This window comes from Myodes glareolus, chromosome 5 (genome assembly GCF_982192425.1).
Source record: "Myodes glareolus chromosome 5, mMyoGla1.1, whole genome shotgun sequence".
Lineage (NCBI taxonomy): Eukaryota > Metazoa > Chordata > Mammalia > Rodentia > Cricetidae > Myodes > Myodes glareolus.
In genome coordinates this window covers 85,435,721-85,462,435 of record NC_142030.1, presented here as the reverse complement: position 1 = coordinate 85,462,435, position 26,715 = coordinate 85,435,721, and the positions used below count along the sequence as shown (strand labels likewise).

Here is a 26,715-nt window from a genome sequence, read left to right as displayed (position 1 = left end):
CATCTCAACAAGGGAAAGGAAAGCCGTGCTAAGAAGACAGGCTGTTTATCATGCCATCAGAATTGGTGTCTGACTTCTTTAGGTTGTGGTTTATGGCCACACTCCATTAGCATTACAAAAGTAAAGGAGTCGCCGGCTAACCATATGTTGCCACATCACCCCCATTATTCAGGCCAATGGTGTGGAACAAAACAAAGAGGGTTGTCAACCCTGGGCTGAGGCTGCCCTTCCCAGACTTTTAAAATGCCACCGAGAGCGGGAACATTTCCCAAAGACTTAATAAGCAATAGCGCCTATAAGCTCTTGTCAGGCAACCTTTCTTTCACCGTCTCACACCGCCAGTCTGAGGCAGGGAAGAGGGAAATGGAAAGCTCTCCCCTCCCCCACATGCCACAAGGCAGCCAGAGCCTGGCATGACACTTGCCTATTTCCAACAGGGAAAGCGGTCCAACCACACAGGGGCAGCAGCAGGAGGCAGAAACGAAAGGAACAGTGTGAAAAGAGATGCAGAACCGTTTCTATGATTTTGAAATTTAGACTGTGTGGCAGCCCAGTGCCTCATAAGAAACTCTTACTTTCATTTTTGCCTCCTACTGCCACCCCGACCTTTCCTGCTTGGTGAGTCAGTGGGAGGCAAAGGAAAAAAAAGTGATTTTTTTTTTCTTTGAAGCACAGCCAACAGTCAAAACTGTGAACTTCAAAATCACAACATGAACTGCCTAATTTTTAGAGGTGTTCTTTTATTATTTTTGCGAGGAACGGAGTAATACAAAACAATGGTGCCTCACCAGAGGTTTGAGATGGCATAGAGCTGGGTGTACCTACTAGTTTACTTACAACAAGCTGGATCGTGGAGCTTAAGACCGTTACAAAGTGGACTGGATAAAGCCAATCCTGAAAGCAAATGTGTCCTTCCTCTACATGGCTTTTCTTAACACAGAAAATTCAAGAACACCAACCAAAACAATGCCATGTAAAAGTATATTAAGAACTAATTCAAATAGTCCTTTAAAGGACATCCTGCTGGGTTTCAACTCTGTATCTAGCTGAGCCAGTTCTGCCACATGTAAAACATAGAGTTCCACAGAGTATCCAAAGTGATGTATCTTTTCCCACGAGATCTTAGCTTAATAAGGAGAGAGAAGGAAAATCCCTCTATGAGAAAAGTTAACAAACATAACTAAGATGCAGCAGACATGGAAGAAAGACCGAGAACGACAATCAAGTTTCCAGAAGCAGACCAGGAGATCTGACAGCCGTATGGTGGTGCCACACTTTAAATGGTTCTGGAAGGATGAACCCGTTTTTAAAAACGAGAAAGCAGAAGGGGGGGGTCAAAAAGGAGTGACTTCACAGAGTCACGATGGCAGTCTTCTGTAGGTGGTATTTCTGAGCCCTGCTCCTGGGAGGAGGCAACAGATGCATTAGAACAGGAAACTACAGATTCAGCAAGTTTGGCGACCAATGTGGGCACCACACGTACTAGCTTTGATATTCAGTGAACACTGCATAGAGAAGTCGGAGGAGACAATGCCACTGGCTTCTCCTTATCACTAGCCCAAACCCACTCCACTACAATCTCACTTGAGGAACTCCTACCAAGTACTCAGAGCTGAGAATAACCTCCGAGCCAAACTGAGGGAATGCCAGCAGACCATGTGTGAGGCCTGCTGGAGAAGACCTCTCGAATACCACAGCCTGTGTGAGAAATAATAATGATGACGAGGGGCTGCCTCCAAAAGTGCCGCTATTATTTTAAGCAGCTCACGCAGCTTGGGCTCTGCAGGACGCCTTAACAACAAGGGAGGCGAAACTCCGCCTTGAATTTCAATAGTATGGACACATTGTTTTACCTGACATGCTAGCTACTTCATTTTACATTACAAAAAATAGGGAATAACATAACAAAAGAAACATTACCAGAGAGACTGGGGGTTAAGGGAAGTCAAGAGCAGTGAGCCAAAGTAGAAGTGGGCACAAAAATGCAGAGACACCCCCAAACTTGCCTTTTCCTCTCTTCCTAAGTCTAGTAGTAACCAGCAGAGTCAAGTCACCAAGATGAAATCGGCAGCAAGAACTGGCCTCCCAGCATGTCCTATGAAAGCTAAGCAGTATAAAACACCCGGAAGCCAGTAATTCTGACTACAACTTGGAAATTGGAGATGAGCATTTTGCAGCTACTTGACTGCAGCTGTAAATCTTCTCATACCTGTAACAGAGAGATAGATAAACGTATCCCACTTTAATTAACTTACCTGTGGCTGGAACTGAGGAACAGGCGGCCCTTGCATTCCTTGTGGTTGTTCATCCATTGTCTGACTCAACCGGGACTTCAGAATCCTGCAAAATGGAAAGTTGACACTTAAATCCTGCAGTCATTACCAATTCATGCCCCTTCCAGAGGCCTGACACATGCACCCATAGAGGACAGACCCGCAGGGTGCTGCAGAGCAAGGAGGACACCCTCCGCTTCCATTTCTGACACTTGCTAAGTCCAAACTCTGTTTGTCCATGTACATACACTGTCTCACCATTTCCATGTAGGTGGACAGAATCCCACGCTTGAGAGGCCTTCTTCCTTTCTGTCTTCTCCCTGATAAATGTCTTATAAACTACTCATGAATCGGTTCCCTCCTTTAAGTTCCCTTGACGGTATTTTCAAATGTCAGGTGCATTTAGACGGCTAAATGTCTGGGATTATGTTATGTAAAAAAAAAAAATGTTTTTCCTTATGGACACCCAATTGTAGTCTTTTTAAAGAGTGCCCTTCACCACCCGCACTGCGGCTCTCTCATCCTGTGTTGTGTCAAGTGACTCAGTACACAATCAGCACTCTATTCATAGGGCGATATCTGTTCAGAGCACATATAGATACTTCTTGGCTGGCGTTACCTCTTAAACAGCTCTTTGCAGAAAGTTCATTAGATGTGAGAGCTGTCAGAATGACTGAGAGTATAAGAGAGGATTATGTGTAGGTTATACGAAGCTATATAAATGGCTTGAAATACATATGCCCTAATTTATATAGGGTTTATCAGATCACCATCACATCCTCTGCAAAGCAGAGAATCCCGAATTGTCTACTTCAGCTGAGCATCTGTTTCTGTTGACTCATTTCTCTATGCTTAACCCTCCTGTCACTGAGTACCTGACTTACCTACACTGGGGTGTTCAATGTGCATAGCTACTGCCATACAAAATGCAAAACTATAGTATTAACTAACAGGGCTTTATTATAAAATAATTTGGGGGTCTGAGACAAGGTCTCTCTACTAGCCTTGGTTGTTCTGTGCTGTGGGACAATGGTCTGTATTCTTTCAATTGTATTTTAAATAAACGCTGATTGGTCAGTAGCTAGGCAGGAAGTATAGGCAGGACAACCAGACAGGAAGTAGAGGTGGGTCAATGGGAACAGGAAAATTCTGGGAAGAAGGAAGCCCATTCCTCTGCAGTCCTGGCCCAGTCACAGAAGAAGCAAGATATGACTGCCCAGCCGAATAAGGTATCGAGCCACATGGCTAACACAGATAAGAATAATGGGCTAATACAAGTTATAAGAGTTAATAAGAAGTCTGAGCTAATGGGCCAATCAGTTTATAACTAATGTAGACCTCTGTGTAATTTCTTTGGAACTTAACGATTGCGGGAATCGGGCAGGACAGAAACCCTGACAGCAGTTCTTGAACTTAATATGCAGACCAAGCTGGTCTAAAACTCAAAGAGACCTACCTGCCTCTGCCTCTAGACTGCTGGGTTCAAAGGTGTGTGCCATCATACCCAGCTGACTACAAAATCTCGAGAGTCAGGCATGGTGATGCCTAGCACTTGGGAAGCTGAGGCAGGAGGATCACTATGCGTTCCCGGCCAGACTGGGCTATACATTTTGTTATATTAAATTCTGTCTGAGAGTCAGAGTAAATATTAGCAAACCAGAAAGCCCAAACAGTATCTTTTTTAAATTTGAGATTATTTAATACTGAAAAGTATTATTAATGTAATACTTTTATTATCCCACAGCTTGACCGATCCAGGAAAACACTGAAAAATCCTACTACGCTACACTAAAGTGTTCTTACCATACACACTGGTAAGTGACAGCAACTAAGTAAACGCAAGTAGGAGAAAAAGACAAAAAAAAAAAAACCTCAGAACTGAAAAACCTAAGGTCACCTAATCAAATAACCTGCCGACAAACAACCGACCACCTGAAAATAAAAATCCCTATGATATGCATAAGCTTCAGCACCCAAGCAAAAGAAACAAAAAGTGACATACTCTTTCCTCAGGTCTAACATGGTTTAGTGGGTTCACTGGGTGCTTTGTCATTGTGCTCACTGTGCATGTACATGCATGTTCTTGTCTATGAGCACGGGTCTGTGTGGACCACATTAAGTCTGTGGAGATCAGAGGACAACCTTGGGTGTGAGACCCCTGTCTATCTTGTTTGAGACAAGGTGTTTGTCAAGTTAGTTAGCCAGAGCTTTTTCCTGCCTCCCACCCCTTGCTGTGAGATCTCTGGGATTATCTGAACTCTGGGGATCTGAATGCAGGTCTCCATGCATGTGTGACAGGTACCTTATTCACTTAGTCAGCTCTCTGGCTATTGTGTATTTTTATTATATATTTCAGCAGCATAACTGAAGTAAAACACATATTAATACGTGAAATATATTTAACACATATTTGAACTTCTAGGTTACAAAGGCTAGATTTCAGGTGCCTATATTGTCTACTGCATTTCTATTGCTTGGTTCAATGTCTGGCATAAGTAGGAAGCTGAGCGGATATTTAAAAAAGGAATACATATGAGCTTGTCACAATGACATGAAGTGATTATTGATACTAAGTATAAAGTCAATAATGAAAAAAATTGCCAAATTCAACTAATTTGTAGTTAATCTTTAAGCCCAAAAGAAAATTAGAAGATGCTCATTGAGTTACATTTTAAATGATGAGCAGGAAAAATTAACAAGGTTTAAATGGGAGCCAGAGAAGGAAAATAACACATCAAAATGCAAAATAAGCAGCACATCTTTTACATAATTTCAAATTAAGGTTGGTGGGTGATGGAGGATTACTGTCAGAGCAAAGGATTGCTGAGAGGAGAAAGAACTTCACTATCCAGCCAGTATGGGGAAGTACAGGTCTTTAATCTCAGCACTCTGGAGACAGAGGCAGGAAGACCTTCAGCCTGTTCTACATAGTGAGTTCCAAATCAGCCAAAAAATAAATAGAGTTCATTATGTTTCAAAGATAATATAACAAGTAAAAAGTTCAGTTTACAACTACTGCAAACCCATATAGAGGGGAAGATGAGCTTCAGTAAGACGAGACCCTCACTAGCCTCGATGGCATTCCACACTACTGACGAAAGCAGTGTGGACTCCACTGGGCCTTTAGTTGATCTTAAACCATCTCTCCTCTTTCCTATGAACTTTTTCACAGCTACCATTACTCTCTACCAAACACTGGATTATTCCAAAACTGGAAACTTCTCTTACAAACAACTACACTTTCTTGTCGTATCAGTCTATGGCTTTGGTTTTGCTTGTTTATTTAATAAAGCATAAGAAACGGTCGCAGTTTGGAAGATCTCAGTAAATCTGTGAACTCTGAATACTACTCAAATATGATCCCTGCCAAATGTGTGTCTTTCCTAAGCTCTGAGCTACAAATGCCTGTAGCCAACTGGGCTACAGGCGCATGCCTTTAATTCCAACACTGGGGATGCGGAGGCAGGCGGATTTCTGTGAGTTCCAGGTCAGCCTGATCTACAAAGAGAATTCTAGGACAGTCAGAGACCTATGTAGGTAGACAGACCCTGCTTCAAAAGTAACTAAATTTTAAGTTTGAATTTTATTATTGGCACAAATTATGTTAGTAGTTTGCCTTCATAATAACTTTCAAGAAATAGCTACAAAAATGTCTCAGAACAACCACAAGCTGTCAATCATCTTAACATTAAAATGGTGCTCCAAATCAAGCAGCTGTCCCACTTCTTCAAACACCTGCAAGAGCACTCTGCCTGGAGGTGACTGATTTCTTGGAGGTGGCTGTAATTTACCCAAGTAGCATTCTAAAGCTATGCCTCATCTCGTCATGACACATCATATTCAAAGACATGTCATCACAGCTGGAGATCTGATAATATACTCATTTTCACTTCATCTCCGTCAATTCGTGTTGGGTAATTTTTGTTAAGTCTCAATGACTGAGGTGCCTATTTAGCATATCAAAACTGACCTGGCAAAGGTTCTCCCAGCATCCCTCAGTCCCTGCTAGTTACCTCGTATGGGGGACATACATACCCTGCACCCTACCCTGAACTCTCCAGCCCAGATGCTGGGCGCCCCCCCCCAAGTTGCCCTTCCCTATATAATCCAATCATTTTGGTTAGCCTGCTCTTTCTTATGCACCGTTCATTGTCCTGGCTCTCCCCTTCTCTCCCCTCTGTTTCTACGTGGCTCAGACTCTGACTCTGGACTCTTCCAGATGTCTCTGCCCGGGGCTTGTTCTCCCTCACATCTACAATAAACCTCTTCCTCCACCTTACCTAGGGGCTGTCATGTCCTTCCTTTTAATTTCATTTTTTCTTCAGTTTAGAGGAGTGGGCTCATGTCTGATAAGCAAGTGCTCCCCTAGTGAGACATGTGTCACCAGCCAAAATCAAGAGCATTTTTAAGTAAAGCTCACATTTAAAAAATAAAACTTACAGCTATGTAGTAGGTGAAGGACACAGAGAGCAGTACATTTTGCCACTGTGCTGACAGTGTCTTTGTAATAAACATAAAAACATCTGATCATGACAACCACTTAAGAGGATTAAGGACCTGACCATATCTCTTATTCTTCTGTCCACAGACTGTGCCCTCAACACTTTAACAAGATCCACTTTGGCCAAAAAAATCTAAACTCTAAGGCTGGAAAGATGGCTCAGGTTACACAATCATGAGAACCAAATTTCGAATTCCAGTACCCACCCAAGCCCAGTGTCTCCTGCCTGCCTGAATTCTAGTTTCAAGGCAGAAGAAGACAAAAGAATCTCTGGGGTTTGCTAGTTTCCATCCGAGTTGAGGAAATGCCAGCTCTACATTCAGATAGAGATCCTGCCTGAAAGAAAGAGGTGGAAAGATAGAGAGGAGGACAACAGATACCCTTTCCTGACCTCTATGCACATGCGAAAGCACCCACCCATGAGGGCACGTACTGTGCACACGCACACGATGCTATTTTAAAATCTGAAATCTATCCAGTTATTTCTCTCGTTATCTTTCCTGCTCCTCCCTGTCCTGAAGCTATCTAAGATTGATGTTTTATCTCTGAGATGCATCTCTGACAGCCTCTCTCACAATAGCTTAACCCCATCCTTCTTGCTACTTCCCATGAACACTGAACTCCCACTTCCTGTCCCTGAAACCTGCTAAGCACTTTCTGGCATCAGAACCTGCCGCTTGCTACCCTCTAGGTTCAGAATCCCCCAATAGCTGGCTCAAATTTGTAATCATATTGCTATGTTTCTTGGGATTTTTGTTCATTTGTTTTTTACTGTTGATCACTGCTATTATACTGCAAACAACTCAAGGGCAGGAGCTCGGCCATTCTGTTCCTTACTTTATTTCTCAGCCATTACTTGATATCAAGTGAGCATGGCAGCATCTAGTGATTGAATGAAGCTGAATGGTCTTGCTTCTTAGCTTATCGTTATATATTTGGGGCTTGTGAATGATTAGATTTGTCTGGGAGTAGAAAGGGAAAATTATAACTGATTGCAAGATTTTTCCTAGGAGGAACCAGCATATGGTGGTACCACCAACCAAGTAACAGATGGGAAGTGGAAGCGGGGTGGGTGTCAGAAGAGTAGAGGAGAGGGCGGGAACAGTACAGAAAGACCTTACTGTGAACTATTAGAGTGTGCATAAAAGGCCTTGGAGATGTAGAGGCCAATATATTGTCTTGCAATTTTCAAAGCATTGCTATTTATTATTAGCTAAGACCTTTTTATGCGGTTGAAAGCATCCCTTTTCTGTGAACCGAGGCTCTCTGAAAAAGCCATACCTATGCCGAAGATTAGTCTGATGAGAAGTTCCTGATTGCCCAGGGATGGAATGTTGCTGCCAGTGAGAGCCATTCAATTCACGTCTGTCTCTAAGCTAACATGTCTTTTGTCTATGTGGTAAAACCTTTGAAATGTGTTCGTAGCAAACCAACACCTTCCACCAAGCCAAAAGCTAACTGTGAGGAGTTAGTAGAGGAAACGGGTAAGAGTTTCTCCAGCTTTGTTTCAATCTGCCTACCACCTGTCTCCACCAGTGCACCAGCAGCAAATGCACTGATCTACGGCTGATTTATGACTGTCATTATTCTGTGACTATAGAGTGCACGCAACCATTTTCACCATAATACATATCATCCAGGGCAACTTGAATTCACATTCCAGGCCAATGGTCACTCATCAGTCACGGGGGGGGGGGGGGGTGATAAAGAACTCAAGTCTGCCAGTGAGATGACTTTAAATATGATCTTCATAAAATTATTAAATAAAACATAATACATTGTAAAGCAATGCAGTTTACTTCATTGGCAATGTAACCACCTTTTTGTCGATACTAAAATATATTAATATCATTCCTTAAATAAAATATTTCCTTGCTCCCATATTTAACCAATTTATCAAAGGTATACAAACTAAAATCGTGAGACCATTATTAGCAAACTAAATCTCTATTGGACGACCGGAGTCACTACCCACTTTAGCGGAATTATTAAGGACTGTGTGTGTGTATGTGTGTGTGTATGTGTGTGTACGTATATATAATATATACACATACACACCTACAAAATCCAAAGTGAATATTACATTTTAAAAGTCTGCATTATACAAAAAATAAATCAATACATGTTTCAAACCTTCTTAACAATACTTAACCAATTACAAAATACAAATTTAAAGATTAAGTTATAGAAATTTTGTTAAAGGGGATTTTGACTCTTTAACACTAACAGTGTTCAGCTAAATGGTCTTATTTCCTTCATTACTTATCACCATAAAAACATATTAAAATAGTCAATCTCAAAGTTGTTCTAATTCATCTTCTCTTTCATTCAAATTGAAAGTAAATCAGTTTTAATAATTACCTATGGAGTCTATTTTCAAAGATAGCTTTTCCTGATTCTATCACATACCCATGGTTTCCCAACACAATGTAAACTGTTTGTAGAGGAAATGAACGGGGATACAAAGAGAGGTTTCAGATAAGCAATTTACAGGCTGTTTTCACTTTTTTGATTTTTCAGAATTCTAATGGGCTTTACATGGGAAGGACATGATCCAAACTTTAGTTTCCTTTTCTGAAATGAATCTGTCCCTTCGACCTTTGAGGTTGTTTAGTATCCCTTTACAATGTCCACTATGCTTACATACCCAAATATTCTATAAGAACATTAAAAAGTCATTTTATTAAACAAGACAACTCTTACTTAAGAAAAATGAAATACAGAACAAAAAGGGGAACAGCTATGCTAAAAAATAGAAGCATGCTTCCCCCACCCACAGGACAATTATTGATCTAGCTATATAAGTGCACACACACACACACACACACACACACACACACAGGCACACACACACACAAGCGCACACACATACATGCACACGTGCACATAGATGTCAAGGGACATAATGGAAAGTTTAAGGTGACTGATCCTTGGCAGAATCCGAATACTTAAATCCAGATCTAAATATTTTTCTTGGCCCCGAGTCACCATTCAACAGGAATATTCCTAACCTCACCCTCCTGTCTCCATTTAAGTGCATGAGTCATCCAGTATTTCCCATAATGAAGCAAGTGACGCATCGACTTCAGCCAAGGCGAAGAGAGTAAGGGCTCAGAGTCAGTAATCCATTCACACATGGCTGCGTTGTAATGAGTAAGTCTTGAGGAGATACAAGGATGATTACTGGGCTTTTGAAGAGAATGATGGATGTTTCTAAGGCATCCCAGTCTCAAGATTTATAGTTAAGAACAATAATTTATCAACAAACTTGGCTCACACAGCCATTCTCCCTTTAAAGGAACTGGTGCTCTATGGAAAAAGTAGGAGGTTCCAGAGTTCGGGCTGGGAAAGTACAAGCTGAGCCTGAAACACCGTGTACCAGAAAACAAAGCTGTGTTCAAAGAACAATGGGGACACATCAAAAGAAATGGAAGTCAGCTTGAAGGGAAGTGGACGGATCCCCCTGACCACATTCGGACATTTTAGGAGCACACTGGGGTCTATTTAGTAGAACAAGAACTGGGGTCCATAAGGACATACAAACAGTGGAGAAGCAAAGGCCATTCTTGACAACAGACTGCCATCAAAGTAATGATGGGATTTAAAAACCACTGGCTAGTGTAGAACAAATGAGGGTCAGCAAGGAACTGGGCTCTGTTCCTCCAGAGTGCATCTCCTTTAGCTAGAAACACTGTTTTAATAGGAACAGGTACCTTTAATAAATGTGCTGCATTTAAGGCTGTGGGATCACAACTATTTCAATGACCTTGCTATTTCTAGTTCACTTTGCACCTCATAGTAAATTCACCTCCTAAAAACGCTATTTCCACAAGTCTGGATGCTACAGAGCCCTCTACTAAGGAAGCCGCTTGAAAAGAAGGCATATGTGCACACACACACCACAAACCAGAATGTCTACTTAGAACAGCCCCGAACAGGAAGGTTTAAAACTGCAGTGTAAGTGAACATAACTGTTGGGCAGGAGGTCTGTGACTGGACAGTCACTCTCATTCTGATTCACAGTGAAAACAACCATTGTTCTCCAATACTGACTCTGGGATCTTCTGCTAGTCACTGCAGAAGCCTTCTGTTGCACACACTCAGCAGGGGACTGAGTTAGACATGTCAATCCAAGTGTAAGACAATAATATCACGGTACCAGGAATGCCATGAATTTCAAAACATGTGACTTTTGTTGAACTCTAAACCCATGATTTTTTTTCATAAAACAGTATGTCATTCTAATTTGTTTCAACCTAAGTGACACAAATATCTAACAATCTATCTATAGAAAGATAAGATATGAACATAAAATATACTATCTCTAAAGAAAATACAAATTTAAGTAATGATGAAAATACACTGGTATGTTGATACAAATTGCTATGTTACAAAAATCACAGAATATAGATATACATCAGTGTATCGCCTTTCTAAAAGAAAGTAAGGCTATTTTTAAAATTTTGTGTACTACTGAATACTTATTAATCCCTCAATTCTGCTCTAAAAATAATAAATCAGCAACTGAATTTCAAATTACATACAAGAATACATATGACAAAAGTATTTATAATAAAGAAAAACTGGTAGGAACAACATGAAGGTTGACTAAAACTGGGAACGAAGGGTCTCCCAAGATGGCTTAGCTGGAGACTCTTTCAGTCAAGCTCGGCAGCCTGAGCTACGGTCCCAGGACCTACACGGTAGAGGAGGACCAAGTTCCAAAAGTGAACCTCTGACCTCCACATCTCACACACACACACACACACACACACACACACACACAGAGCACATACATACCACACAATTTTTAAATAAATAATTTTAAAAGTGAATAAATACAAAACTTTAAAGCTAGACTAAAAATGTTTCTTTACACCCTGAGTGACTTTACAATGTAACCAGAATACTATGAAGTGATATATCAAACTCAAGAAAAAATTTAATTATATGTACACTTGACGGATACTATGTATACCAGACTTCAGTCAATTACTTAATTGGACAGTTTATACTATTTCCCCGGCCAATATATAAGCCATATAGGAGCAGGAAATTACATATCCTACCTTGCCAAAATACAGGCCAAATAAGGTTGGGATATTGTGTTTTACATACCTCTTTACCCACAGTGCTTGGCACAGGGCTAAATGTTGCAAATTAGTATTTGTTAATGTACCTAAAGTGAATATATTAAATAGACCGAAATGTACAATAACATGTAACCATATTAAATTAAAACTACCATTTGCACTCATGTATAACAACACTTTCAGTCATGTTGACTGAAATACACTTCTCTCTCTTGGGCTGGTTCCACGCCCTGTTAGCAGCTAATTCCTGAAACATTGTCTCATTTGTGTGCACAAGTACAGGAATATTTTATTTCCATATTGACAAAAACAATCAGACTCAACCTCTGAGGACAATGAGCTGGACTGTTTATGAACGTGAATGCAACATGACACAGAAATACATCAGAGGACAAGGCTTAGGGGATGACAAGGAACCAAGAAAAGCAAGCCCAGCACCTAAGCATGTTTTCCATTGAGTGTGGTGTTGACAGTCCGGAGACAGCTGACGCACCAAGAGGAGGCATAGCTTCTCTTTGGGAACAGAAGGCTGTAGTGAGCACATGCCCCAGCACTTGGATGCGGACCCGGAAAGCCTTAACTCTAACAGAATTCTTAGCATTCAATTCTTAGCAGTTCAGATCTAGACTGAGCGGTCCCTGGGAACCACTGCCCTCAGACACCTGGCAGAAACAAATGAGAACACTCGCCAGAGCAGGAACATCCAAGGCTCCCTTGTATCTCTATGAATGATTTCCCACATGTAATAGCCAGCACATGATCAGACATAACCACACACTGAAGTAATTAAGAACTCATGAACAAAACCAAAAGACGGAACCAACAGAAATGAAAATGTTCTCAAATGGAAAGCAAAGCCAGGAAGCTAAACAGTGTATGGTCTAGTTGTCCTTCTGTTGCTGTGATAAACGCTGACCAGAAGCAACTTGGGGAGGAAAGGGTTTAATTCAGTTGACAGCTAACAGTCCATTAAGGGAAGCCAAGGCAGGAACAGAAGCTGACACCATGGAGGAACTCTACTTATTGGCTTGTTCTCTGCTTGCTCAACTGTGTTCCTAATACAGCCCAGGTCCACCTGCCCAGCGGAGGCAATGCCCAAAGGTGGGCTGGGCCCTACTACAACAATTAGCAAAGGAAAAGGCCCTACAGACATGCTCACAGGCCAGTCTGATGGAGGCGGTCTTTCACCTGATGGTCCTTCCCAGGCGACTCTGGTTTGTTTCAAGTTGCCAAAAAAAACCAAAAAAACAAAAAACAAACAAACAAAAAACCAAGCCAACAAAGCAAGTGATGAGGGAATTTGAATTAAATGCTTCCCATCTGAAAATAATAGGATATAATGATTATAGAATTTAAAATGTACCTAAAATGTACAAAAATAATCAATTTATAAACAGAAGGTAAATGGAGCAGTGTTCTAGGTTTCCTATTAAAATGTATGTAAAAACCAAAGGCAAAAATCAGCATATTTATTTCATTTTTTAATGTTTTGCTGTCTACACATCTTGACAGACACAGCACACAGCAATACCAAAGCACCAAAGAGCCATTGGCATCGCATCTCCTTCCACATTCAAGGCCTCTCTGGTCCCTGGCTACTGCACCTCTTTATTTTCCCTCTGTAGTTTCGTCTTTTCTAGAATATCGTACTAATGTAGTCTCGTTAAGATGGTCCCTCCACTTAGCATGATGCGGCTCTTGTCCCCACTGCAAAGAGGTTATTCATTCTAATTGTACAGTGCTACAGTGTTTACCTAGTCCTCAAATGAAGAGCATCTGCATCATTTCCAGTTTTGGAGAACCATGAAGGAAGTTACTATAACCATTCATATATAGGACAATTTCAATCCACTTGGGTATGTACACAAGACTAGGAATGAGACTAGTACTAGATTTGGTAATGATATAGAGAAAACAAGCAACTTTTTTCTAAGAAATAGAACAAAAAATAAAAATACTTCCACTTGCCCTGTCTTATCACATGCCTTCTGTGGCCTCAGCAATTCTTCTCATTCATTCTTTTAATTCTTCAAGATCATACCAAAAATTTGGGTAATACATCTGTGGCTAGGATATATTCTGGCCTCTCCATCAAATGAAGAAGAAAGTAAAGAAAGGATAGGAATTCTAAGCCTTTCAATTTTACAGAAAAGTAGACACTAGCCTTTCTCCCACTATATAATAATTAGAATGGCCATTTATTAAGCTAGAATGACAAAATAAAGTGGCAATTTGTAGGATATAAATAATATATTTCCATTATAAAATTAAGCTCACCACAAGATTATGAATTCTTACAGTCTGACAAATTGCATGTGGCTATTAACTAATCGGTAATTAACAAATACTTGAAAGTGAGGAACACAGCACACCAGGAAAATATTTAAACAGTGAGACATAAGGTTTTCGGACACAGAATCATTTATATGTGTAATTTTTTCAACACAGTGAAAGACGGAAGACCTTCCCATGCTTGGCAAACATCTCTCCTTCAAGCTAGCTCTTTCGAGAGTGACTGTCCTACTTCAGAATGCTTCCCAGCAGCACCATTCACTACGCAGCAGTTAGCTACTGGGAAGGATTCTGCATTAAATGCCAGCGAGGGATCCAGGAAAACACCACTGTAAGGCTGTTCTGGGCTGAAACATCAGAGAAATAAAATCAAATTATGATACTGATGAGACTGGCGGCTTTATGTTTCTTGCTGACACCTGCGGGTTCAACTGTATCTTCTTCTTAATACATGTCGGAATTTTGAGAGACTTACATAAACAGCTTCTAGCACAGCAGCTCTTAGGCTGATTAATTAAGGATCCACTGACCCAAACACTAGCGTGATCACATCAATCTACCACTCACGCCCCAGGCCCGCTGGCTTTTACTGAAACATGTAACAGTGGTGTCCACCGCTCTCTTCCCCGTGCTCACATACAAACTCACTACTTTCCAGGTCGAGTGTCTCATTTAACTATGAGACGTGATTCTGAAACAAACGTTACATTTTTAAATTTAAACTGTAAAAGTCGGGATGCTATACAAACAGAACTAAAGTAAAAGTTTAAAGGAAAAGTTGGGTGTCTTAAAATATTATACAATGCAACTTTTTAACATGTGTTTTAGTAAATTACATATCATATAGTAAGTAGTAATCTCTGAAAAACGATGCTGTGGTCCTACGAAGCCCTCCTATAGTAATAAGCTGTGGAAGATGTGAAGATCCTGGGGTCCTACTATGCCCCCCAAGTTTTACTCTCAACTTTCCAGTCTCAACATATTAAAACATAGGAGGGAAGGAAGTGCACTGTCATCTTTCTAGAGGTTTCTAGTCCATATTCCAAATATAGATGGCAAAAACGCTGTTATTTTAAACAATAGCTTTCTAGGGGAGCTACAGTAGCTGCCTTGAACTGCCTTTCACTGCCTTTCCCTAGCTTCACAAACCCAAGTGAGTAAGCTGCACAAGATCAGAGAAACGATTAACTCATGTGTAAGGTTAGACCTTTGGACCTAAGGATGTCTAAGAGGAAGCAGAGTTAAATACATAAATATGCAACCATGGCATAAGTAAATATGTGCCCTTCACTTATTAACTATAGTCTGCTTCTCACATAAATGAAATGTACTCATACTGAGTACATGCTCTATCGGGGGAGCTAAAGCTCACTCGCTTTTAGAATCACCTATAGAAGCTTTTCTGTTTGTTTTTATTTTCTTTTTTCTAATAGATCATGTTGGTCCATCAGTGGAACATTTCTCTATTTTAGAATGAACATAGAAAAAGACACGTGATCAGAAGGCGCCAGGTTCAAGATCGACACAGTATGTTAACGTAGTAGGTCACAGTTGGGTCTATTTTCAGCTGGGCCCTTTGTGTCCAGACGCGGTATCACAGCTGATGGGTACTTGGCAGTGGCTGCTGAAACTGCCCCTTGTGTTTGGCCCCACTAATAAAGCTGTTTCAGATGCAAGCCAGGAACATGAGAGTGGCAGCTCATGCCCAGGACCTTTCTCAGCCTAACTTGGATCCACATGAAAATAAGCAACAGACACGGCTGGCTGATGTAGCGGAGGGGAGGCCAGAGGATCATAGGCCAGAGGCAGGCCAGAGCCTGGGCGGTCCTCGGGATAGGAACACAGGCCAGAGGCAGGCCGGAGCCTGGGCGGTCCTCGGCATATTTTTGTTGTTGTTAACATTTGCTGTTTTATTTTAAAAGAGGGAAACTTGGGAAGAAAGGCAAACATATCTTTCACATGTACATAAATGCCTCTTGTACTCTTCACTCTCTTTTATGATAGTGAAAATCAACCATTAGTTCAAATCCATATAAAATCTGATTTATTTCCCAAAGTACAATATTTGGACTTGTCGTTTTCAATCCTGTCTATAAATGAGATGTCTGGATCTGGATTTGACTTTTAAAGAACTTTTTAAAAACAAAATCAAGCACTCCCAGCGTTTGCCAGCTAAGGGATGTGATACGTAAACAGGATCAAAGTTCAGCAAAAGACAGTATTGTTCATGTTCCCATGCTTAGAGAGATCCCTCATGTCACTAAAATCCAAATACTGCTTTCCAGAATAGGACCTCACAAGAGAAAATAGGAATGTTGAAGGCAATCAAATAAAGTCCAATGACGTCAGCATCTGACCTTCTCTACAACAGGTCAATTCGATGCCTCTTTCTGAACTCCAAATATGAGGAAGCCCCTGTTTTGACTAGATTTTTCTACTATTATTTCTGTGAGCTGTGTCTTATGCTTCTTATCCTACTTCTTCCTGGTTAAAGAGTGTACACTTAATATCATAAGTGTATGTGACATTACTTAGTCCTCACAATCCCTATCCAACATACAGGTGTGAGCCACAAAGATCCTTAAGTAGCATTGTGTCCGCAGGGAATCCCATTCTCTTTGATCAAGGTAACAACGGCCCAGAAGACCCACATCATTATTTCCCCTAGACCTGAGAGCACAAGTATTTTCACAATGTAGTTGAACTCTTCAGTATTTTTACAATGGACTGATACTCAAGTTTTTCTGAGAGTAACAAAGATAAAGCCCATTCCTGAAACCTGGAGCAGCAACTTCAAGGGTTTACACTGTAAACAATCCATGCAACTTCTTGAGTGTGTGTGTGTGCATGTGTGTACACTAATGCACTGATGTAGATGAGGCAAGACTAGGTCAGGTATCACCCTTAGATCCCATGCAACTTGGTGTGGGGACTTTTCTTAGAGCCTGGGTCTCTCCTTGGCCTTGGGCTAATCAATTAGACACAGTGAGCTGCTCAGATTACAACTGTGTCTGTATCATAATTTTGTTGTTCGTTTGTAAAGATGTATTTATTATGTACATGGAGTTCTGCCTGCATGTACACCTGCACACCAGAAGAGGGCATTAGATCTTATTATAGATGGTTGTGAGCTACCATTTTATTGCTGGGAATTGGACTCAGGACCTCTGGAAGAGCAGCCAGTGCTCTTAACCTCTGAGCCATCTCTCCAGCCCCTTGTTTGTTTTACTGATGTTCAAACTCAGGTTGGAAAGCTTACACAGCAAGGACTATAGTGATTTCCCTCAGTGATTTCATTTTTTCCATTGTACAACATGATTTTCTAAAAGCAAATAAACAAGTACAACGAAAACCTGCAGGGTTGCTGAAGACTCGCCATGGAAGACATTTGGGAGGAACAGGCTTGGGAGAGCAACTTCAGCAAAAATACCTGTCATAAAGAGGTGAACCACAGAATTTCAGAAGCGAAAAGGTGTTTGGATATCATCTCTCTCAGTCTCCTATCATCTCTACTGACACAATCCATCACAAAGGCTAACAGACTTCAGGAATTACTGGCAACTGAGAAGAATCATTACAAATGCCATGTGAGAATTCAGGAAAACTTACTAAGGATTTGACTTCACTCTGAAGAATCTGTAATTCAGACGTCAAATCCAGCTTCTAAAAAAGAAGTGTCAACAAGGCCTTCTCTCAAGATAGCACTGCTTACTTGGTCTCCCTGTCTACAGGGATTCCAGAAAGAGCCCTGTGAGCTTGGCCATTGTCGTGGCTTCTGGCACGAGGGCAACAGAACAAGGAGGAGCGCCTAGAAGCCGAACACCACCTGCCAGGGAAGCTGCGCACACAGCATTACATAGGTGCTACCGTCATCTGCTTCCAACCCAAAAATAACACCTTCCACAGTAATGAGTTTCCACACTGGATCTCAGGCAAGTCCCTTGGTGATTGACAAGGGACGGCTGAAGTGATGAGAGGGCCAAACCAGACCTCGCCAGTCCTCCTCCTGAACAAAGACTGGGTCACACTGATTTTTTTTTTTTCGGATTCCTGACAACACCTACAACAGCATTAAAACTTTAATATGATGAATGACGCCTGTGAGCATTCAAATCCTAAGCCAGTGGAACTCTAGCGAGGCTGAGCCTACGTCTGAGTTATTTCTGGTTTGGAAACAGACGTGGCAAAGCACCTCTGACTTTTTAGGTCCAGCCAAAAAGAGGCAACGGACTAGATGCCCTAAGATAAATGATTGTAATAAACTGTCCTCAGACATGAAACTTTAGCCTGGTGCTAAATCCAACCTACAGTGCTCTGACGGCCACCCGCTTGTGGCATCTGCTGCACAAAGGGCTCCCCCAATGAGACAGCTTTCAATCGGGGTTGATATCACACACTAGCTTCAACCATATTGTAGTTTCATCGTGACCCAGAGTCTCTCTTAAACAGCACTGTGTGAGCAGACACACCTCTTCGCTTGTACCCTTTATCTACACTTAAACCTTCAGAGCAGAAATCCTGACTGTGTCTCTATGTCAGCTGCAACATCAGACTATCAACAGGATCAGTTTCCGGAGCGGGACGGAAATGAGAGCAAACAAGCCATTTCTTAAGACATGAAGGCGAGAAGGAGAGAAGATAAATTTATCACGCTATAACCAGGCCCTTGGAATATTAATAATGAATCGCATGAAAAATATATAAATCACTCTTCTTTGGTGATCCAAAACAGAGAGAAGCAAGGTTTTCCATGTAGTAAACATTTTAAGCTTCAAGGGTATAACATGGTCTCTTTGCAACTGCTCAGCTCCACCGTGGTAAAGCAGTCATTGACGACATTAAAGGGAAAGGGAGTGCCATTTAAAGGAACAGTGACAGAAATAAAGAATGGCTTCACTCTATACTCCTAGAGTTAAAATGAAATTCATCAAAGCAAGCCTGCAAGAACAGAACACATACCTACTCAGTGTACAAAGCTGCACTGTGTTGTGGTCATCTAGCGACTGTAGGGATTAAGTACGAACTATGAAATAAAATCCTCTGGTAGGACTTCTTGTTTACGCTGGTTGTCTCTTCTTCACCCAACACACAGAAATGTAACTTTAAGAAGTCCACCAATAAGGGAATTAAGAACAGTATTTCATGTCTTATACACTACAAGAATTTCTTTCTACCCAAAATTCCCTGGAACTCAACAAACCGGTGTGAATCAACAAAACTTCTCCAGAGAAAAGGCATGGTCAAGCCTGCTATCCCAGGCAATCCAACCGCCCGCGAGAACACTGTCTATGCAACTGAAACAGACACCGTCACAGGCTCCTGGTCTGGAAAGCAGAATTAGAAGGTACTCTTGGCACCAATATGCTGGTCTCGGTAAATACTGTAGCTGCTCACTGAAGATCCCAGAGGCCAACCAACCCTTTTTCGGTCTTTTGGTCAAAGTGAAAAATGGTACCTCCACCAGAGCAAAAAACTGACTTTTAAGTGGAGACACTATCTAGAGCCTCCATATGTTTTCATGTTTAAAGCCTGGGATAAAAAAGAAGAAGGAAAAAAAAAGTCTGACAGGGAAATGAGATGTATGGGAAGAAGGGAATAGTTCAACAAATAAATTAGATTTTATAATAAAAAGAACTTAAATTGCAGGGTAATAGGTTCTATAAACTGAATGAAATGTCGAGAGGAAAAGAGGCCTCAATTCCAGACAAAGAACTACAGGCAACTAAGGAATGTTGAGAGGAATCAACGGTTTCCCCAGAGAGGAGCACATCAACTGGATGGAAGATGTTGTACTTAGGTCTTAGGAACACACACACTAACATGTATGTAACAATAATTAAAGAGAGGTCTTGAATTTGGAAAGAAAGTGGGAGGGGCAGTACACAGAAGAGCTTAAAAGAAGGAAAGGGAAGGAGAAAATGAATAATAATCTCAAAAAATTAAAAAATATATTTATTTTAAAAAAGAACATGGTTACAGCCCACAAAATAATAAAAAGTTCAAATTTAACACTGGCTCTAAATGGACAAAAATGTATTGAAATCTCTAGGCTGTCTGCTAACAGAACAAGAACAGACATACAACCAGCATGCTATAAATGGGGGAAAACACAAAAATGGATTAATTTTAAAAGTATAAGGAATAATAAAGAATGGAGAACAGTTGAAACAACAGAAGAGAAAAACAAATACAGATTTATGTCAAATGGATCACCAATGGCATAAAATGTAGTGATCGAAAAGTTCCAGCAACAAAGAAATGATAATACATTTTTAAAATTCTAGTTGGTAAAACAAGTCTTACATATTAAAACCCCAAAAACTCTAAAAATTAAAGAGAAACACAATGTGGACACTGGCCAAGGGAAAACTAATGTAATTTCATAGACAAAAGTACCGCTAGGACTTGTAAGAGAAAACTAAAAACAAAGAAAAATAGCTCATAAAAGTAAAAAGGATACCTTGAAAATATACCACAATTCTACACATGAGTAATATAGCAAGAATATATAGAGCAAAACAAACTAAAAACTAAAAAGAAAGACAATTCTACAATTAAGAGCTGGACTGAGTTGGGGTGCTAAAATATCAGCAATAATAAGAAAACGAAGAAAGCATCAAAATCAAATACCAGTAACCCCATCAAAGGACCTACCTAACAGCACTGAAGTCTGAGAGTCAGCCTCTAAGCAGCAGAGTGAGAAACTCACTTCCCACCGTGCAGGGGAAGACACCTGAGTCCCTGTCGAGGCAGCTGCATCCAGTGACTGTTTCCCCGCAAGTGTCCATGGGTCCTGGCTGCTTGCATCAACCTGAGCTGATCTTGAAGAGCTCATCTAGCTCCAGAAGGCCCCCACAGGCTGGCTGAAACCTCTGTTGCAACCACACTGCAGTTCAGGTTCTTCTGCCTCACCCTGCTTTCTTCCTTCCCAAAAGCATTGTGCAATGAGCACCGGGAATGGAAATCTCCGTTTCAGAATGGGTTACTAGGGAAATGCAGCCTACTTCAGTTGCTGCTAAAGTGGCCGAAACTACAGACTCAAAGATGGGAGTTTGCGGCTAAACTACTGGTTGGTGTCAGCGACCCCATCACTGATGGCAATCAAGATATGGGCAGCACAGTGTAATGAGTAGCACAGTGTAATCATTTTGTTGGCATAATCTAGAGTCTCTGGGAAGAGTCTTAGAGAGGGATTATTAGATCAGGTTGGCCTGTGGGCATGTCTTTTGGGGATTACCTTGATTGTGTTAATAGAGATGAGAAGAGCATTACCTGGGCATAGAATCCTGGACTGTTCAAGATTAGAGAAAGAACGCCGATCACAAGCATTCATTCATTCACTGCCCTCTCTTCTGGACTTTGGATGTAACTCTGCTCCAAGTTCCTGCTGTGTAGTGGCATTTCATTTGTATTTTAATAAATAAAGCTTGCCTGATGATCAGAAAAGTAAAACAGCCACACTGGCCAGCCTTACACACCAGGCAGCAATGACACACACCTTTAATCCCAGTAGCCACACTAGCTTGTCAAAGAAATCAGATGGTAATGGTGCACACCCTTAATCCCAGAACTGGAGAGAATTATAAAACAGGAGGAGACAGCTCCCGCTCTGTCTCACTCTGAGGTTTCCTGGAGGTAGGATGACCATTTTTGGACTGAGGTCGAGATAAGAGTCAGTGTCTGGGTTTTGCTATTCTGACCTTCAGGTTGAACCCCAACTTCTGTCTCTGGGTCTTTATTAATTGTGCATTACTGCTGTCATGACTTCCTGACATGACGCTAGCAATTGTGAGCTAAAATGAGCCCTTTCTTTCCTAAACTGGTTTGGGTAGGATATGTTATTACAGTAACAAGAACCGAACTAAGACACAGGTAAACCTGAAACAGACGTCTACTGGGCGCTGAAAGAGCCTGAGAAGCGGTAACTACAGAGCCTAGCAACTATCGATGCGGAAATTCATAAACTACGGGGAGCTTTCTGGGTTTTTTTTTTCTTATAGAAAACAGAAAACAATTTGAGGAATTACACAAAAGAAAATGGGACTTCTGAAGAACACAGAAGAGGGACTCATCTTATATTGTTAGAAATCAGGAAGAGCCTGGGATCAGGTCCAGAACTTAAATTTTTAGGGCAGTAAATGAACAAGGAGTTAGAAAAAAAAAAAAAACCTCAACACACACACTATTGTCTTTTTTCTCCATTGCTTTGATAAAAACACTTTGTCAGGGGCAACTTAAGGGATGGGGTTTATTTGGCTCAGTTTCAAGTTCCATCACAACAGAATCAAGGTGTCAGGAGCTCGATGCAGCAGAGTATTTTACATCTGAAGTCAAAAGCAGACAATGAATGCATACACACTACTGTTTGAGCGCATTTGCTATGCTTTTCCAGTCCAGGATCTCCTGCCTAGGGAATGGTGCCATCCACAGTGGGCAAGACTTTCTACCTCAAGTAGTGTTACCAAGATAACCCTCCAGTGATATTTGGCTAGAGACTGGTCTACCAGGTGATCCGTGGTTGTATCACAAAATTACCACTAATTATCACACCTCACATGGTCAAGATTCCAATTAGGAATAATCAAGAGTCTTGGGAATGCATGCATCAGGAAGCTTGAAAAATCCTGAAACTAAATCATTTAAAACCCTTGGAGATGCAGAAGAGGCTCCTCCTCCATCCACTGACGGTGACACCAAGCTTCTGCACCACAGGACTTTCCCAACCTTCCAGGCTATCAGACCAATAACTAGTTTCAAAGGAAGGAGGACCTGACCACAAGGAGGCACAAAGACAAACTGGCAATGATCTACACACTCATCAGCTTGGTAGTTACATGCGTATGCTTGCTTTACTTAAATTTATTGTGTTGGACACTTAAAATCACTGGAATATTTTGTATGTTAATACTTCAATAACTTAACCTTATTTTGTATGTATAGGTATTTTGCTTCCATATATGTATGTGCACCTCATACATGCCTGGTGCCCATGGAAGTCAGACGAGAGCTCAGGTCCCCTGGGATTGGAGTTATGGACAGATGTGAACCACATCGCAGGGAATCAAGTAGGTCCTCTGAAAGAACAGCCAGTGCTCTTAATGGCTGAGTCATCTCTCTAGACCCCTTCAATAACCGTTTTAAAAGCAATTATATTTAATTAATGTTTCCAAAGAAAAAGGGCTTTATAAAGAAACTTCTAAGACATACTATCATATTGGTATTTGTCGATGTAACTATCTGGCCAATTAGCCTAATAATTATCCTTTATTAAAAATATTAACTAGGAGAGACCAAGATGAATAATGAACTCAGCTACACAACCTCCTTAACACCTGCCTAGCACATCAGTATATTTAATCACTCCATAAATCAAAAGTAAAGTCAAACTATTATCTTTATAAATTAGTATGGGCACATGACTGGGCTAAGTACCTTCTGTATTAATCACGTAACTCTCATAACAATCTTCATGCATTTTTTTCATTGACCAAATGCAACTCAGAAATTGTCTTGGGTACTAAAGGATATCCAGCAGAAATGAGAAAAACAAAGTTAATATACTCTCCTAGGCCCAAGGGTTCATCTACTACCCCAAAAAGAAAGAGGCTTGCTCAAGTTTCCCACAGGACCCATGGTCACTGTGGCACATGCTATCTCTAGACCAACCTGCATCCTCCACAGCCTCTCCCTTTGGTGTCTACACCGCAGACAATGAAAAATCCCTTGTTGTCCACTGTCTGCTACAGCTACAATGGACCATTTAGTCTACAACTGTCGAGACATAAGCAAAACTCTCATCCTAATTAAAGCCTTACCTCTCCCACACAGTACTGATGGGATGCTTAGAGAAAAAAAAAAAGGCAAGGAATCTCCCTGCTGCCACTTCTGACCTTAGTGAATGCCGTCACTGAAAATGAGAAAGATACTCAGCAGCTACTGACTCCAGATTTCTAGTTATGTAAAAAAATACACATTCTGTAGCTAGCCACTGATGCTATCCGATGGCAAACATGCTCTGAACAGATGTCACACAGCTGGTGTATGGGAAACCAAGATTAGAAGTTTGGGTAACTTTTCCATTAAGTAAGTTTATTCCATATTATTAATACACAGCATCCACTTACGTGCTTATGCTGAAACCAGACGATGAGGATGATCCATAGGAAAACAAGGAGACAAACCGTGCAGGCAGGGCCTCTTCTTTCTCTTGCTGCCCACGCTCGGGTACTGCACTAAACAAGTCTGTGCCCACCCTTCCCTGACCTTGGCAGAGAGCAGTTAGGTGTTTGTCAAGGATACTCCTGAAAGCTCCTCGGAAGCATTTGGCCTTAGAATCCACAAACACGAAAATATAGTTTTCCAAGAACAGGGATGGAGGACATTTCCAAGAGTAAGATAAAAACTTTGCCTTCATCTTATCAAGGCCAAAATATGAGAAAAGTGCCTTCTGCCGACAGGAGCAATAACTGAGAACTATCCAGATAATGCTTTTATTCAAGGAAATACGCCATATTATGGGAAATCTTCCTTACTTAAATATGTTAGATTAGTTAAACGCTTTTCTCAAACAAAAGAAACACTACCTCTTATTCAAGTTCAACTTCAAAAGCAAATTAAATCCAGGTTTTCAGAGACCTGTTAGAGCCTGTTCCTCTAAATCATATAGAAGAACCAAAGGAAGGGACCCCTGCCATGGAGCCTGAGTTACCTGTGTACCACTCCCCGACCTCCAGACTCGACACAGGCCACATTGACTGAGCATGCGCCTCTGTGGTCCAGAGCTGTCTCCCCACCACACTGGACTGCCTGTCCGTGCTGAACTGGACACCTCTGCCCTCAAGAATGACTCCATTCAGTGTTCACCGTTCTCAACCTTCCAATCTTCTCCCTGACTAAAATCTCACATGCAAGGGCATGGAGTTAAGAATGTGCACACTGACATTCAGAGAACTCTCTAGGAGGCCAATGTATTTGCTACAACTTGGATACTAAAAAAACGGGACAGGTTTTCACACTTTTTCATGCCAACTCTGATTAGGACGTATGACAGAATTTATATAAACATAATTTATATACACATATATAATATATAATCTTAGGATTGTGTTAGGAGCCAAGAAAAATGTTTAAGTATTTTTTACATATCTCCAGGAACACAAAACATTTTTAAAAATCTTATTTTACATTATTTTACATACCAATCCCAGTTCTCTCTTCCCTCTCCTCCTCCCACTCCCCCTCCCACCTTCCAACACCATACCCCCCATCCACTTCTGAGAAGATGAGACCTCCTATGGGGAGTTAGTCAAGTCTGTCAAATCACTTAAGGCAGGACCAAGGCCCTCTTCCCTGTATCTAGGCTGAGCAAGGTATCCCTCCATAGGGAATTAACTTCAAAAAAACCAGTTCATGCACTAGGGATAAATATTGGTTCCACTGATAGAGGCCCCACAAACTGCCCAAGCCACACAACTGTCCTCCACTTTCAGAGGGCCTAGTTCGGTTCTATGCAGGTTCCCCCACTGTCCCACTGTCAGTCAGGAGTCAGTGAGCTCCCACTAGCTAAGGTCAGCTCTTTCTGTGGGTTTCCCCATCATGGTCTTGACCCCATTGCTAATATTATTGTTTCTCCCTCTCTATGGCTGTATTCTAGAAGCTTGGTTTAAAGCCAGAACCTGGAAACAACCTGGATGCCCCTTAATCAAAGAATGGATAAAAAAAAAAATGTGCTACATTTACACAAGAAGTGCCGCTTAGTGGTAAAAAACAATGACATCTTGAAATTTGCAGGCAAATGGATGGAACTAGAAAAAAAAAATATCCTGAGTGAGGTAACCCAGACACAGAAAGATAAACTAACATTTTCATCTCATTCATTTTTAAATAAAATATAAACATGAGGGGAAATTAATTACAAAATTACTTATAGGAAAGTGTTTTCAAAGTGTTTCATCTTAAATAAGCATTTGTTTACATAGGAATACAAGGTAAGTAATTTAACCACTTCTAAGTCAATACTGAAGTCTAAGCATTTCTTGAAGGTAATTATGCTGTTTTAGTTTATAATAGTTACAGCTTACACATTTTTTAAAGTTTATCATCTGAGGTTATAATAGCTTTTGGAGTATAATACAAAAAATAACACTGCTATAGAGAAATGAAATTGCTTTAAGTTACTAGGCCCAAATAACTCATATTTCAGAAAGCAAACCTCCCACATCTCAAAAGTCAGAATGTCTAAAGAGGCATGTATGTGGATCATGAGATGTTTGTTCTAAGGCTGAGAAACTGTGTGCAAATTGTACCCTGGAAAGAATTTTCAACCCGAAGTTATAAATACTGAAAGAAAGATTAATTAGGGAGAGTTCGAGCTAACAGTAGCCTGACTGCTGTGATGTCCCGGACTTGCTGCTCACACAGAGATAGGACGATCCTTAGTCCTTTCAACCTGGAAGTTACAAATGTCCACTTCCTATTTTAGTGTTGTTCTGAGCGTAACTGTCAAGCTAGGGCATCAGCACATAAAACTAGGCTTTTCACAGCAAAACCCAACAGC

The 26,715-nt window shown here is 41.0% G+C and overlaps 1 protein-coding gene across 2 annotated transcripts in view; it reads right to left on the bottom strand.

Annotated features, from left to right (window-relative positions):
* The window catches only part of Nek7 (NIMA related kinase 7), a 128,335-nt gene that overhangs the window by 73,305 nt on the left and 28,315 nt on the right, over nt 1-26,715 (bottom strand). For both annotated transcript variants that reach the window (XM_085688164.2, XM_085688165.2), the window contains exon 2: nt 2,256-2,340. In XM_085688164.2, the coding sequence (XP_085544290.1) occupies nt 2,256-2,312 (57 nt within the window). In that variant the 5' untranslated portion in view covers nt 2,313-2,340. The remainder of the gene's footprint in view (nt 1-2,255; nt 2,341-26,715) is intronic.